Source organism: Leptodactylus fuscus, chromosome 1 (assembly GCF_031893055.1).
Source record: "Leptodactylus fuscus isolate aLepFus1 chromosome 1, aLepFus1.hap2, whole genome shotgun sequence".
Taxonomy (NCBI): domain Eukaryota; kingdom Metazoa; phylum Chordata; class Amphibia; order Anura; family Leptodactylidae; genus Leptodactylus; species Leptodactylus fuscus.
The window spans coordinates 277,884,450-277,902,265 of NC_134265.1; the positions used below are offsets into that span (position 1 = coordinate 277,884,450).

At 40.4% G+C, this 17,816-nt stretch overlaps 1 protein-coding gene across 5 annotated transcripts in view; it reads right to left on the minus strand.

Moving 5' to 3' along the window:
- INPP4B (inositol polyphosphate-4-phosphatase type II B) overlaps nucleotides 1-17,816 on the minus strand; it is a 469,700-nt gene that overhangs the window by 129,592 nt on the left and 322,292 nt on the right. For all 5 annotated transcript variants that reach the window (XM_075288123.1, XM_075288124.1, XM_075288134.1 and 2 more), the window contains one exon: nucleotides 7,081-7,228. In XM_075288123.1, the coding sequence (XP_075144224.1) occupies nucleotides 7,081-7,228 (148 nt within the window). The remainder of the gene's footprint in view (nucleotides 1-7,080; nucleotides 7,229-17,816) is intronic.

The window sequence follows — 17,816 nt, forward strand, 5'->3', positions numbered from 1 at the left end:
ACTGGATGGGTAGACAGATAGAGAGTCAGGACAAGCTAAAGTCAGTAACAGGCAGGCCTGGATGAGCAGACAGATAGAGAGTTAGGACAAGCTAAAGTCAGTAACAGGTAACAGGCAGGCCTGGATGAGCAGACAGATGCAGAGTCAGGACAAGCTAGAGTTAGTAACAGGTATCAGTCAGATCAGGATGAGCAGACACAAAGGTCAATACAAGCGTAAACTATAAATACACCGGATAAACCAGTGGTAATCTTTGCAGGAACTAGCAAGGTTATAAGCCTATATTGCTCAGGTACCATACTGAGGGCAGAGCAGATATAAATACATGGGGACTACCTGGTATTGACTGGGGAGGCCCATAGGTATGCATGTTAGGACTGATTCATATCTGCGTTCGGTAATCTGTTCGGTGAGTCCACATGGGGACTCCCAAACGGAGTACCGAACGCATTGACAAGCGGTAAGCTTATGAAAGCACATGGACTCCATAGACTATAATGGGGTCCATGTGTTTTTCGCGTCGTGTCCGCACGGAACATGCGGAGAGAAAAGTAGTTCATAAAGTACTTTCCTCTCTGTATGTCTAGTGCGAACACCAAGACGAAAACACACGGACCCCATTATAGTCTATGGAGTCCTTGTGCTTTCATAAGCTTATTGATTGTCAATACGTTCGGTATTCCGTTCGGGGGGGTACCCATGCGGACTCCCCAAACGGAATACTGAGCACACATGTGAACCAAGCCTCAGGCCCTCAATTTACAGTGAGGAACAGCACATCTGTACTATAGGCAGGCCTAGCTGCCTTGACAGAAGGAAATGCATAGCAGAATGAAATGTAGGGACTGCAGAGTATGCATCATAGGTAACTTGGTCTCGGTGTCTGCTGAAAGGTATAGTATGTCAGCAATCTCAGAGTGCTGGTGTTACATATTGAGCACTCACTTTTGTCAGTTAAGTGTTAGGAGCAACTCCCCAGCTATAGCTATACTGTTATATAATGAAATTAAGGGTAGGTTTTCAGCAAAGTTCCATCAAATATTAGCGGAGAGGACAAATAGATTTGTTCTGTGATACAGTAGCGGAGCGCTGAATCCCAACTAAGTACAGAGACACTTTCATTTATCACCCCAACCTCAACATCCAGCGGCCTGGGAGAGAAATCTACTTTGTGCTCATTAAAGATATAAAGTAAATACGCCCAAATGTGTCTGTGTATAGAGAATATGACAAACCTAAACTGTAATATTCAGCAGTAATACATTATCTGCTCCAAAGCACAAGAAGCAATTAAGATCAAGTGATTCATTGTTACCTTCAGGGAAAATCAACTTTTTACAAAGCTTGAAATGTGGAGCACAGAAAATGCCGCTAAACGCCAAAATAAAGCTTTATTTTTTTACAGAAATTTTGTACAAAACTAAAAATGAGACATTTCGAGCAGTGGAAACATGGATTTTATCAGCTGTAAGGGAAGCAGGGGGTAAAGCAGCGCATGGCTGACTTAGGATTCCTCATCTTTAGCTCCATAAGCGATAAAGTTTTAATGAGAAGCATATTGAGATTGTGGCACTTGTTCAAGTTATTAAAACAAAAGCACTTTTCTGTAGAGATGAGCGAATAGTGAAATATTCGATATTCGTTTCGAATAGTCCCTCAATATTCGACTATTCGAATGAATATTGAATCCAATTATAGTCTATGGGGAAAAAAGCTTAGTTTCAGGGGAAAACACTATTCGACTAAGGAGAGTCACCAAGTCCACTATGACACCCCAGGAAATGATGACAACACCTCTGAAATGCAACTGGGACAGCAGGGGAAGCATGTCTGGGGGCATCTAACACGCCCAAGTCACTGTATTACGCCACTAATAATACGGGAGCTGACTTTTTCCCATAGGAATGCATTGACCAGCGTTGATTGGCCGAATGCCATACAGTGTACAGCATTCGGCCAATCAACGCTGGTTCTGCTGGAGGAGGCGGAGTCTAAGATCAGTCCACAGCAGTCTCCATTGTGGTCCGATCTCAGATTTGCAGAGTTCAGCGCACAGCTCTGCTACATCTGAGATGTAGCAGAGCTGTGTGCTGAACTCTGCTACATCTGAGATGTAGCAGAGCTGGCTGTGCGCTGAACTCTGCTACAGCACACAACCAGGTCTGCTACTTCTCAGATGTAGCAGCGCACAGCCGGCTCTGTGTTCAGTAGGAACAGTGGTATCACCCATAGCATAATAATTCTGGTCATCTTTTGTTGTGTTGTTACTCTGCTACTGATAATAGATATTTAAGAATAAATTGACAAATGGGTGTTTCCTCAATTATTTGCCGAGTGAGATAATGTATGGACAAACCCCTTTGACAATGAGAGTCAATTAATTCAAAAATATTCAGATGGGGTAACAGAGGGCATTAGAAAATTTATGAGAAATGCTGCTGTCGATTTTCATGGAGAATACAAGCATCTACTAAAATACACATAGTAAACCGCAGCATTTCAATTATACCTACAGAAATTCTGGTGGTTTCCATATAGGTATAATAGGGACAGAAAGTCCACAGACAAAAACTCTGCAAACTCTCTGTAAAATGTGCTGCAGGACATAACACAATGCGTTTCCGCCGCAATCTTTTCTGCAGTCCTATTTAGCTGTAATTCGCCACTTGGGTCCTTAGCCTCAAAGAGGTTATTTGGGGAATAATAAAACTTACAAGAGCATTCTCTGCACAGGCTAAGCTTTGTTACTAGTATTATAAACTGGTCCACCAGGGTCCTAAAATTTACCTTGCAGAGGGCAGGTGGGGTTCAGATGCATTGAGTCTTGGTCACATGACCAACTCGATTCTACTCATTGGACCTGTGGCTGGAGTAGAAAAGAGTCGGGGATGTCAGACAGAGCCAAAGCTCTTGCAGGGGAGGCAGCACTCACAGAGTTTGGGCTTCAAGGCAATGGAGGACATGTTTATATAATAATAATAAAGCTTATTACGTGCTGGGGGTGCACCCGAAAACTATATTAGTCCTTCGATAACAATTTTAGTGGTCACAACTCTTAAAGAAAGTTCTATAGCTGTCAGGAACATCCAAACCATAACTTTTTTGAATCTTGCTATTCCTATTGTTGGACCAAAAACTTTCCTGACTAATATGCAGATGATCCTGGTCGTAATCCAAGTACCATTTGTCATCCATGCCATATTTACATGGGAAGTTGAACTGCTACTGCAAAAAAATAAAAAAACACAATTGTATCTGGTATTCTCTTGGTGCTCAGAGGTTTACTTGCTGTTAAAGATGTTACATAGCAAATAAATCCACTACGTGACATAAATATATTTCAAGGCAAGGCTGAAAAATATGCATGAAAATGTGTAAGATTTATAGCAAATATGTTTATCATACTGTCTGTCACTCCTTAGCAGTTTCTTACATAGAGTTATAACAGCACCTTCTTTGCATAAGTACATTGAGAGGATTAGATGATTCCCAAGGGCAGGACAAGTAATACAACAGTAACACGTCTCTTCCCTCAGCTCTCTAACCTCTATCACTTTCCATTAGGCCACTTTACTAGACATTTGCAAAATACTAAATGCGTATATATCTACATTTGCAGTATATTACAGCTTACATATATCTGACTGGGCTGACATCCTGCTTTTTTTAATTGCATTAATTGGCCGCACATTTCATTATGCGTGTCAGCTGTATAGCACATGTTACATGTTCTCTATGTCAGCAAACCAGAGGTTTTCAATTTAATTGCTATTGGGTAAAATGTATAGTAATGTGTGCTAGGCCTTAGTATAGCTTAGTACACGGTTCTTAATTTAAAAAAAGCAATGTGTGAACCCAGTCTTAGTTCAGCTGTGGAGAGCAGTTTCACTTGTGCGGTTTTACAGGTGAAACAGCTGTTTTGCCCCAATTTCACAATCAGTTTAAGTGCTCCAGCAGCAGGGCCCTGTGACGGTTTTCAGACTCGCCACACTTGTGTTATTGCGGCACCTTATGATCTCATCCTTATAGGGTTACATTTATAACTGCAGCTTTCAGTAATCCAATGTGAGGCAATGCTTAAAACTCCACTATGTTATCAGAGCTCATCTGCATTGCCAGGGATTAGACTGACAAGAATTTTGTTAACATGGCTGCTTTCTTCTTCTCAGGCAGTGACATCATGTCCATGGTCACATGGCAATGCCACATTTCCGTTCCATTGAAATAAATGAGGCCGAGGTGCTGCATGGCCATGTGAATAAGAAAGTGGCCATGTTTTTAATCTTTGGACACCACGTTTCCAATAATGGTTAGCAAGATTATGAATGCAAGAATATCGAGTACAAAAAATATATCTAAAGACAAAAAAAATTAAATGATAAGATTAGTGCTCCTGTGTATAAAGCATGTGTGAACCTAGCCATACATGATCTATTCTCTCTTTTTATTTCACCTGCACAGCTTCTGCTCAACTCTCCTCCCTTCCTTCTCTTTCTTTTTTTTAAACTGTAATTTTTATTAAAGAAACATTTTTTTCCAAACAGAAAATAAAAAAAACCCTCTCTGTATACTCTATGAAATCTTCTCCCATTTTCCTGCCTGGGAAAGACTCTTATGTGTGGTTTTACCATCAGAGGACTGTATCTCTGGTAAGGGCAGGTTCACATCTGTGCCCGATTTCCAGTTTAGCCAATCCGGCGGGTTTTCATCTTCTGCCCTGAGACACTGGACAGGGGACGGAAACCCAGCACTCAGCTTTCAAACCTATTCACTTGAATGGGTTTGCAAAGTGACCGCCTGTGTGCGTCTTCTGCCTCTCCGTGGTGTGAGGGGCAAGTATAGTCATGTATCTCTATATATTCCATTTTGTTCTATAAACTCCATTTTTGTATATGTCATCCATTTTGTATCCTCACACATGTATTATGAGGTGAGATCACTCAGAGTGTGAAGGAATGGAGGCACAGATTTTCTGTAGGCCATTGTTTGTTATATTCAAGGCTGTAGTCTAGAAGAAGTCTGGCACCAAGCATGCCATCTTATCTCTCTTGCCATGATATATACATCTGAACATAGTATCGAAGATGTCAGTTCACACATTAAGCACTCTGCATCCTTCTTTGTTTCATGAGAAAGTCCATCCCAGTTTGGAAAGTTATAATGAGAGGCAGGTTACATTAGGCCTCAGTCAATAGTCATGTGCCAGGCTTATCTTATAACTCTACAACCAATCGTGTTATACTAATTAGAATAGTACAACGTTTCTTAATCTGTATTGTATAAAACTACCTGTTTCCCGTCATTAAATCAGAACACGTTTTATTAAATAGAATGTGAGTGGTCTGTATTCTGTGTTCTCTGAGCTCGTAACATAACCCATCTTTCCTAGATTCTAGAGATGAGCGAACACTGTTCGGATCAGCCGATCCGAACAGCATGCTCCCATAGAAATGAATGGAAGTACCTGTGACGCTGACTTTGCCGGCGGCCGGCCGGCGTCACAGGTGCTTCCATTCATTTCTATGGGAGCATGCTGTTCGGATCGGCCAATCCGAACAGTGTTCGCTCATCTCTACTAGATTCGGATACCAATGGCATTTACCCCGGGGTGTTCTCCCAACAGCGACAAAACCGTTTTTTTTAACAAAAAATTGATTTCGCCGCAGAGAGCCAGAAGATGCTCACGGACGGTCACTTTGCAAACCCATTCAGGTGAATGGGTTTGAAAACTGACCGCCGGGTTTCCGTCCCCTGTCTAGTTTCTTGGGGCAGAAGACGGAAACCAGCTGGATTGGCTAAAGCAGAGACCGGCTGCAGTGTGAACCTGCCCTGAGAAGTAGTATGTGTTTGTATATAAAGCACATCATGCCTAGCCTGTTTGTGTGAGTCCTTCTGAGACTGACAGTGCGAAAAAGGACAGCTTGAAGTATATAGCAACACATGCAAGCCACAGAATACAAACTATAATAAGAACTTTTCTATTGCAAACAAATCCATAACCTTTAATTATAACTTTCTGCCTAGTGTTATACTTGTAACTCTACACTTAGCCAAAGGTCAGTTCTTTGAGCTTGACCTCTTGCTTTCCTAACATACCTAAGGGTAAGTTCACATCTGTGTTGTTTAGTCTGTTCTTTCATTCCATCATATGAACAGGAAAACAGACTGTACGATAAAGACACATTCGTCTAGGAAACCAACAGATGCCAAGGGACCCCATTGACTATAATGAAGTCTGACTATTATCTGTTATGCTCTCTGCCATTTTCAACGCACAAAAAAGTCCTGTATTCAGCCTCCAAGTGAAGCTATAAAACAATATAGAGTAGCCATTTGTTAATTCTATATTATAAACATACTGAGGCATATAGCTTAAAGGGCTTTTCACGAGGGTCACTGGATTTTCTCTATTTGAACCACAGTGCATTTTTCTTGAAGCCCATATTAGAAAAACCGAGGTAGTTCAGAGCTAACGCTTAGAGACTTTACAGAGTTACCTTTCCAAAGCCAAAGGCTTACCATACTTGTCTTGAAACTTCTAACAGACAACACCGTCCAGTCACTTTAGACACACAGCAATTTTATTTATTGTCAATTATATTGTCTAATTTTGCAAATCAGTGAATATAATTGAAGAGCGAACCCGAGATGTTCATTGCCATATTTAACTAGAGAAAAAGACATTTTCTCCATAAAAATTGTAAATATGAATAATCACACATTTCATGGAATGAAGTTAATGAAAGGCAAAAATGCAGATAGGAAGCGGTTTTTTTCTACATAAATGAGCATAACCCAGTCAATTTCAGCTTTCTGTTACATATCTAATTGGGATCTATTAATAGTTGGACAGAGAAGAGGCACTTGAAAGTGGTGCTTGCCAACACGTAGGGCATTGCCTTGGGAATGAAGCAGTCAACATTACATCTCAGTGCGTTGTGCCATGCTAATATGCTGTGGTAGGATATGGAGATTCTGCCTTATGGTTTCTGACTTCAATGCAATTAGATATAAAAACATTCTGGTAGCTAATCTTTTCTGCCGCTATGAATAACATGACACTGCTCACTTCTTTTTTACCTTCTGGTGTCTTCTTTTAAGTAGAGAGTAAGCAGTTGCTTTGGGATATGAAAAGACATGATGCTTTCTGACATCTGCTCCCGAACACAGATCCACTTGTTGTCAGATGCGGGGAATCTGTAGAACTTGTAGATGGGATTCTTCAACACTGTTGGGGAAAGAGCACATGTTCAAGTCTTGTGTCTTTGAACAGAAACATCAAGCGTATTAAGTTCTTACAGGGAGTCTGTCAGCTGGAAAACCAGTATCAAACTAAATGATAGAACCATGTATGACTGTCTACCATTTACAAAATACCTGTCTTATTACCTTTTTTATTGATGTGTCTACTCGGAGATCAAATTTAACTAATACATTATTGAACTTTTCAAAGCTTCTATTTTACTGTCAGCATTTGTACAATTAATACATTTGATAATATTCCCTCATTTTGCCTACTTTCCATGAAATTCTGTCCCAAAATCCACTTCTGTACCTTCTGTATTTTTGGCCTCGTCTCGAGCGAGAAAAACAAGGCAAAGAATACAGAAGGGACAGACGTGGATTTTGGCACAGGATTTACAGGTGGACAGGTAACAAACCTCAACACAACCACTGGGTGGCCACACACAGGCAGATGCAGGTTAGACCTCGTGACAAGGAATAAAAAAATTGTGTTTTGAAAAGCTGGTTATCTAGTGATACACACGTCATATCTGTATATGGAATTACCAAATTGTAAAATGGTCAGTTAAGAACATAGCGCACTTCTTGCAGTTGTAGAGTCCCAAGAATTGCATGCAAGATTTGAGACATTAGAATAAGCAATAGTACCGTTATCAGAGGATGTAACCTAAAGCTATTGTGTCCCAGTGAAAATCTGTAACCCAAATTACGTCATTGCTTAAAACTGGTGTCATAGGGACCTTTGGGTCCTCTAAACCACCGGGGCTTGAAGTGACTGTGATCTCTGCAGCCAACATAGTAACATCCCTGACTGTGATAACTTAAGAATTAAAGGGAGTTACTGGGAAAAGCATTGTAATGTCTTCACTTAAACCCAAACATTGTTCACTTGGCTGTGCTTGGTATTGCAGTCCAGCCCCATTCACTCGAATGGGACTGATAACTCTTCCACTTCAAACAGCTGATCCACACGTGTCCTATGTTTTGGACCCTTGACAATCTTTGATTGATGACCCAATACATAGGTCATCGATCTTCGAACCCCCCAAAAAACTTTTATATAAAATATAAAATAAAACAGTCTTTGACATTGAAAATGATGACTAATATCTGATCGTGTTAAGTATTATGTTCTGTGTAATTATCTGGTACAAATGTATTCCTCAACTCAAAAATAGCTATCAATCCATCATATTATTTCTGTGGGCTGTGTCATGCTCGACTCCCTTGTCATCTGCTTGTATCCATTTACAAGACTCTCTGCGAGCAATTTCCATTATTCTTCTCTGACAGGAGTAAAATAGTAAAAAGGGCTGGATTTGGCAAATTGCTGACGCCAACAGTGCCTAATGGATCCTATTCACTACATTGGAGTTCATTGTGTTTCCATCAAAAAGCCTGCATTTTACTGGACAAAATAACACTGCATGCCGCACTCATTTCCAGCAGTTTGACTGGATCTCCATATGTAGACGCAGTGTGAATGTTTATTTTCTCATGGTGGTCCATTTTAATCTACATGGGATTTTTTTTTTTTTTTAAATTCAGAACACAACAGAACGTGTGACGTATAGTACTACAAAAAGGTCAAAGAGCAATAACTAATTATAACTGATCCTTATAACCTATACAAAATCCTTTATAAATTATAGGACTTTTTAATCCAACAAAATGACAGACACCAGAATAAAAGCATAAACAGATTCCAAAATCTGTTACAAGTTGCAAATAAAAAAGTCCTGCATGCCTATATTTTTGTCTGACCAAAGAGACAGAAACGGTGCTGTACGTAGCTGAGAAATTGATTTGGTTATAACCTCGCATCATGCAGTGAAGACTTCTGGGAAGTCGGGCATGATGTTCAGGGTGCTTGCTATAGAGGGCAGCATAACAGAGGCACTGTCTCCCTGTTTACATCTTGGGAGACAGATTTGCATATTATTCCCATGTTCCCTTGCAGTGGAGCAACTATAGCTGTATAAGTCTCCACACACCTGAGAAGGTGGTCTCTTCCTAAGGATAGACGTTATCTCCATAATATATTTTTGTCTGGCAAAATGAGGTACTCGAACAGAAGCACAACTCGCTCTATTATAGTCAACTGAATGTTTTGGGCCACATTGGTGTTCCTCAAATTAAAATAGTTTTTATTACAAGTTTTCAATGAACATAAACAACAGACATAGTAGATTGTATGGAAATCAAGTGAATACATGAATCACAATGATACACATAGCCAAAAGTACATGATATTAGCTATAGGAATCGTATAGTTTAACACCTCAGCTCAGCAATTGTCCAAGTGCCCTGGAGCAGCTCTGCTTATCTGGGATAACATATCAAATATTGTTCATAATAGGTCAAGACATAGGTTTCACGTGGGCAGTTGAAAAAGATATCACCCAATGGTAAAATTGTTGTACCACGGACAGTCTCACAAGCAATAGGAAACGCCAATGCAAACATACCATAGACTGGAATCGCTTTGGTCAATTATGAAGAGCCATCCAAAGCTTACAGTATTGACATATTCCTAAAATACCATGTAAATAAACTACACTACATCACAGGGTTAATAAGTGGACAACATGGGCATAACTACCAGGTAGTATCTGCTACGGGGACCAACAAGAGTAGGACCCATTACAAGTTAGAATCCTTGTTCCTTGTTTCTCAGGTGACTAGCTACATTTCTGTTTAAGAACGTGTAAGAAAGCATACAAATATTAAGAGCCTACAGCTATCTGCTCCCGAAACATGTCACACTTCAGGCCTACCTTACGTACATGCATAAATGTGATATACTTAGTTCCACGTTGTATAATGAAAGAAGTGATAAAGCCAGCCGGTGATAATTCTGCTGGATTTATAACCTAAAATATAATAAATGCCATGATTACGGTGTGTTTATGTCAGATATGTGGGCTCAACGACCTTCACATAAAGCCTTTATTTAAGTAACCGTTACAAAACTTCCAGGAAGCACTACATGAACTTCTTTATTCCTCATAAAACCCCTGAGTTATGGCATCTGCATTCACTTTTAAGTCGTTTACAGTGAAGAGCCCCAGGAAAAATAATAGTCACAACTCATTTCTATTTTTAAACATAAAACATAACATGAACAGAATATATAATGGATGCGTCGACAGGTTAAAACATTTAATTTCCAAAAGCATTTGAAACAGGCTATGCAAATGACTAATGTCCTGCCATCTTCTATTACCTGCATGCTTGGAGGTAAGGTAATTCATCATTGAAAAACATGAGCTTCTATTACAAAACTCTCTCACGAGGCTTAGTTATAGCTGTCCAACTTCCATGGTAAAGGGCCAATTCACACACCACCAATTAATAAAAAGGCTCCAAGCAATTCAGCTTTAAATTCCAAATTACATTGTGTGAATTTCTCACATTAAAAATGTCAATAATGCAGACAAGCATACCAATGCAAAAGTGCAAAATACCAATAGAATTCCAATATATACAAGCCACTGCAAACAAGGGTTAGATAGACCACCAGAGGGTCCCCGGGTGGGTCAAGGCTCTGATATCTGGGCACTGAAACTCCTACATATGACAGCTCCATTTGCTGATGACTTTGTACCTGATCACTTGTCCCTACGTTCTATTACTAAGGCTACATGCACATGACGATGGATGAAACTGGCAATTTTAATGGCCATTTTCCATCAATGTGTTACATGTTATTCATCACTTTTCCATTATCATTTTGCATCAGTTTTAAGTCAGTCAAAAAAAACCCAACAGATCAATATTGTTCTTTTTTTTCCTTTTTTGACCCACCCCACTCATCATTTTTAACATCATTGAAACTGATATATCATCCAAAAATCAGACATGAAAAACTGATCCCATAGACTTTCATTGAGTCCATCAGGGTGGAAAAACTGACAAAAAATAGGACATTATTTACAGTCTGTTAAAAAAAAAAACAAAAAAAAAAACCTTACATGTGTATTTGCCCATTGACTCTCTTTATTCTAAAAATTGATGTTAAAAAGCTGTTAGTTTTTTATTATTTCATGTGCATGGGGCCTTATGTGAGGATTCCTAAATACCATTTTAGCCCTTACTGATTAAATTTCTTGCATGTGCATTGACACTGACAAAGTTTACAGTACAAGGAAGACCTGTATAAGTTCTATGGTCTCTCTGGAATCCCTATGGTCTCATTGGCTGCATTTATTCTGCAGGGTTGACACCATATTTAATTTTTTTTTTTTTTTCAATGTAGATTGTGAGCCCCACATAGAGCTCACAATGTACATTTTCCCCCTATCAGTATGTCTTTTTTTGAATATGGGATGGAAATCCATGCAAACACGGGGAGAACATACAAACTCCTTGCAGATGGTTTTATGCCCTTGGCGGGATTTGATCACCAGGACTCCAGCGCTGCAAGGCTGCAGTGCTAACCACTGAGCCACCGTGTGGCCCCCAACACCATATTTAATGTCATTAAATAGGACATTTATTTACAGAGCTTATATCTGTATCTTGTAGCCGGTGTTACATTTAGCTACACGGTGGTCACTGCTTCACAGTTAATTCTGCAGACGTGACAGCATCGCTTTAACATCTCAGTGGACTGACTCTATTGCTGAAGTGACAGGAGATGCAGAATGATAGGTTTTGTTATGACACTTGTGGTCACAGTTGTGGAACCCACTTGATAGCTCCAGAGTATATACCGCTGCAGGCGACAGGTCAGGCAATAGTGTTTAGCCAGTAATGTTGCCTTAAATGTTTCCTGTTATTTAGCTGTGAAGTCTCTTCAAGATACGTTTTTACAGAGCCATAGACCTAGACATAGTTATATACATTGACTATACTGAGGATAAGCTGAGGAGCAAGATATGTCAGAATTGAGTCCTAACTACTATTTGTATATTCTACATTATTCCATGTTCACTGTGATTTGGAAAGTTGCCAATAAAATATTAAATAAGCTGAAAAAGTGCAAAACAAGGTGAAGTTCTAGGCATATACCTTTGTTATCCTGTGTATTTACAAAGGTATGACTATAGTAAGCTGTAACCCTGACCCTATTCACTGTACACAACATGGTCCGTATTCCGGGTGTACCAAGAACCACTGACGTCTGCCATTTTTAGATTAAAACACTGAGATTTTCTTAGTGAGGTAAATACAGCATATTGAATTTAATAAAATTAAATTCTAAAAATTAAAATTTTAATTTTATAAATCCTGAAATACACTGCTGCCTCAGTACCTTAAGTAAACTATCTTATTGACTGTAAAGTCATCTGCAGGAACATTGTTTAATGACCATTTGGTGACATCATCACCGTAATATTTGTATCAAAGAAAAACTTGGCCAATGACTCCAACATTGGTTGTGTATCTCCACCTGCTTAGACCCGCCTGAGGAGTTACTGGTACATTTATCTCTGGGGAGAATGTTCTTTTCCATTCTACTGCTTAATAGCATATAGATAGTATTATTTTCTCCAGTATTTCTTGTGCATTTTAATGTCTATATTTTATGACCATTTAACCTCAATTATTACTCATATCCTCGACCTTAGGCTGTCTTATGATGCTTCTACTGCTGACTGCGGGGGTTGTCATTTTGACCTGGTTATCTGTAATTTACTCTCTTGTGAATTTCTCAGGCTCTTTTCTTCATTTTCCAACGTACAACTCGCCTAATTTCCTTAATTGTAACATTTCAAACTATATTGAGCAAAGCCTAGAACTCATTTACATAGGTCCCTTGTGGAGACTTTGCACCATGTGTCACCATTACAGGAGCATTGATTTCATAGATCTCCTCACTACAATGAATGCTTGGAACAAGTCAAAGATAATATACCAGCCTACTGGTGTTGAACAAAATAACTAGAACACCACTTATGGCTTTAATGGATTTTCTTTAAATCTCAGTCACATACATTATATTCAGTGGCGTAACTAGGAATGGCGGGGCCCCGTGGCGAACTTTTGACATGGCCCCCCCAACCGACCGACACCGAAGACCTCGACTGACCCCTCCTCCGCATTCCTGCACGCTCTATTATGTCCCTTAGTGGCCCCTGCACACAGTATTATGTCCCTTAGTGGCCCTTGCACACAGTATTATCCCCCATAGTGGCCCCTGCACACAGTATTATCCCCCATAGTGTCCCCTGCACACAGTACTATGTCCCACTGTGGACACCCATAAACAATTATTATACTCTGGGGTCTTTACAGACCCAGAGTATAATAATCGGAGACCCGGGGGAATAAAAACATTAAAAAAACCATAAAAAACCCACTGTTGCTTACCTGTCCCCCGGCTCCTATGCTGTTGGCCGCCGCTCTCGTCCTTCTTTAATGATGTCAGATGACCTGGGACGCAGGCCGGGATCATGTGACGTCAGACAACTATCGTAGGCCTGAATCGTGGAGAGGTAAGTAACACTGTTTGTTACGTTCCCTTACCTCTCCCGGGTCTGAAAAGACCCCCGAGTATAATGATAGTCTTTGTGGGGTCCCCGGTGTCACTTACTGATCCTGGCCCAGCCAGGATCGATAAGTAAATAGGGCCCGTTACCGGCTGAAGTAACTTCAGCTGGTAACGGCCTATTAAAAAAACCCAAAAAAACGCAGCAGTAGCAGCTGTCACCGGGCCCCCTAATGGCCCGGGTTCTGTGGCAGATGCCTCTGCGGTGAACATGTGAACATCTGGTAGGGGCGTCTGTGACTATAGTTGCCAAGCTGGTGTGTTAAGGTCTATTGGTTCCATTCCAGATCCTGTCTAAGGATAAGGCCCCACATTGCAAAAACGCATAATTTTTCATTGCAGATTTTGAGCCAAAGTAATTTTTTTTAACCAAAGTCAAAAAGGAAAAGGAACAGCAAATATAAAGCAATCTGTTATACTTGTTATCCATTTTGTTTAATCCACTCCTGGCTTTGGCTAAGAAAAAAAACTGCTTCATTTCCGCAATGTGGGGCCTTAGCCTTAAGATATCTTACCTATCTTTGTGTACTGAGATATTATCACAGAACCAGTAGACCTCAATATACCCATCAACTCAGCTCACAGACATCCCTACAAGATGTATACCAAAAATCAGTCCTCTTTGGAACTCTGTAAGGTCTGACATATATCCCTAAAACAAATATATAGCACAAGTAATAAAATTCATCAGCAATATAAACTACATGGTTGAGAAAAAAGGAGAGAGCTAGAGTAGGTATGTCAGGAAGAATTCAACTTGTCTATGTAATAATAGGAGTATTCTAGTTATTTTATCCAACCCCTGTATATATCCAACAGATAAAGATAACACCATCACTTACTTATATGCAGGCTTTATACCGTATTTACATACTTTTTCATACATAAGTATGGAAACATCTGAATGAGAAAGAAGCAGCTTTCCACCTCCATCATAACTTAACGCCATTTAAACTATGGTTTTATTCCTTAAACATTGATGGATAGTTAGAATTTTATTTACCGTATTTTACGGACTATAAGGCGCACTGGACTATAAGCCGCATTGCCCATGAGCGCCTTATAGTCCGTCTCGGTTCATATATAAGGCGCACCGGACTATAAGCCGCAGTCCGGTGCGCATTATATGTTATTGAAAGCGCCGGCAGGCAGACTTTGCCAGCGGCCGCTTAACCCCCCGCGTGCCAGCCGCTTCTATTGGAAGCGCTCGGCAGGCGAGGAGGGGCTCTATCAGCAAAATCATGCTGATAGAGCCCAACCGTAAAAGTTAGATTAAACTACCCCCCCCCCCCCCCCCGTTTTAAAATAAAAGCCTGAAACAGAATGTGAAACTTACCGAGCGGTGCAGGGTGGGCGGGCATTCAGGCCTCCTCTTCCTCCGATGTTCCGTCCTCCTCCTCCGCCGCTCGCTAACTGATAATGGCGCCCCGGCCATTATCAGCGAGCGCCGGAGGAGAAGGACGGAACATTGGAGGAAGAGGAGGCCTGAATGCCCGCCCGCCCGCCCTGCACCGCTGGGTAAGTTTCACGTTCTGTTTCAGGCCGGCGTGACAACAGGGCTGCCGGACACTTCTCATTCATTTCTATGGGAGCCGGCATGCGAGCGCTCCCCATAGAAATGAATGGACTGCTTTTTTCAATTCATTTCTATGGGAGCCGGCATGCGAGCGCTCCCCATAGAAATGAATGGACTGCTTTTTTCAATTCATTTCTATGGGGAGCGCTCGCATGCCGGCTCCCATAGAAATGAATGAGAAGTGTCCGGCAGCCCTGCTGTAACGCCGGCGTGTACGGCTGTGATTACACGCCGGCGTTCTGTAGTGTGAATGCACCCTTACGGTGCCTTTTATGTATGTATGGAAGCGGCACGTAGACTTTACCGCCGCTTCCATCCATATATAAGCTGCACCGGACTATAAGCCGCACTTACGATTTCTGAGGAAATCGTAGGTTTTTATGTGCGCCTTATAGTCCGGAAAATACGGTATACCCAATATTTCTATCATAATAAAAAAAATGATAGTAAAGCAACTGCATTGCTTTGTACAACACAGGACATTATATTCCTTCTAAAAGTAAAGAAACAAGATGGAAGAAAGCTTCTGCCGTGTTTTGTACATTACAGGGAATGATGGCAGATGTAGAAAGAATGGGCCCTGTCTGCATCCGCCATTATATTAGTTTTTAAGTCTGACAGATCAAATGCAGAAGTGAGTTTATCTTGCTTAAGTGGTATAAAATAATTCCAGGTCTGACCTTGAGTTGTTTTTAGCCTACAGTATGCTAAATCCGTCTGTATCCAACTGTATTATTAAATCCTCCCCATTGAGCTTAGCTAACCATTAAGGTAAAAATATCCAGTTCACACTAGTGTGCCAAGTTTCCCTTCAGTACCTTTATTATCACTAACTTTTCTGAAGAATGACAGACATAACAAATACAAAATATGTCAGCTATACCATTCATTAGTGCACAAATCCACTATTTAAGTGCTAGTGTGATTTGGTACTAAAGTCAGACACTAAGCATGTATTTAAAGAAGAGCTGTCACCAAATACTAAATTCTAAATGACATACGTTAATTGTTACTGCGTCTTTGCACAATTTACTGTTATTCTCCAAGTGGGTGGTAACCTTTCACTTTCTAATAAATAATAAGTTACTGCCCAATTGTTGAACCAAAGCTAATTTCTATATAACCTTACATGTCTACAAACAGGGGAATGTGTTAAGAAAAAAAAAACAAACGCCAAATTGTTGCGGAGTGCAGTGATGATCATATGAGGCATGAGGTCACATAGCCTTAAAGGGGAAATGAAGTACAAAATAAAGTAAAGCACTGCGGGAAAAACCAGGGTGGCAAAGCATTGTGGTTCTTCATGCAACACATTAGAAAGAAAGTTTGCAGAGTTTTCCTCCATGGACCTTTTGTTACAATTATAGCTATGGGAAAGCTGCCGGTGTTTTCGTAGGTATAATTGACATGCTGCGATTTCCAAAACCGTGCCGGTTTTGGAAATCGCGGGCTTGTCAGCACAGCGGTTTGTACCGCAAAGTGGGCATGGGATTTGCTAGAATCCCATCCACTTTGCCTGTACTGTAAAATGCCTACATTTTTCCTGGGCAAATCGTGGCGTTTCTGTCCCGTGGGGCCCCGGCCTAAAACAAACTTTACTTCTGGACCAGAAAACATTCCACCAGAAAAAAGTGTTCCATTCATAGAAGAGTTAATTTTACAGAAAACAACCTTCCTTGTTTAGGATACTGTGCACACATCACCCGGATTTGTTTTTAGAATAAGAGTCCTTGAAAAATTAATCCGTCTAATGTTAAGTATATAAAGCTGTTTCAAGACTAGTTTACAAATGAGTGTATAATTAGCATATAGTCTCACTTTTCCTTTATAAATTAGTTGAGGGTAACATTTGGGATTTTCTGCTTCCTATTATTTTCCCTTCATGGCTCAAACAATATTTGTCATCTGATTGTTTATTATTGTATTGTATAAATCATCTCTGTACATTTTAATATTGCAGATCTAATCCACTTAATCTTGAAATATTTGCAGTTGTGTGTAAATATGCATAAGTAAGGATAATTAATCACTGTAACAAAGCTCCGCACTGAAAAGAATTGAAAATGGAACAAAATAATATATTATGTGTAAGTGAATTATTTAATATGCCATAAATGAATAAACAAATACAGATTGTACCAGACTCCTGACGCCTCCCAGCCCATCCACAGTAGCTATCATACCTGTACACTAATGCACTACTTGACTTTCTTCTCTACAATTATGTGGGAATAACCTGTATTTTGTGTAAGCTTAGGGGGATTGGAGCAACCAATGGGGTGGTCTGGGGAGGTGGTGGGGTTTTCCGTTGTCTGTCACCAGTGCAGCTTTGCTGGAGGTCCTGTGCCTCATGTGACCACTGAAACCAATCAGTGGCTTCAGTGGTTGCTAGTAAGGAGCTGATGACAAACATAATTGAGACCCCAAGGACTATTATACCCCATTATCACCCCATCTAATCACCCACCCACCTACGCCCATCCATACCCACATGTCCCAAAC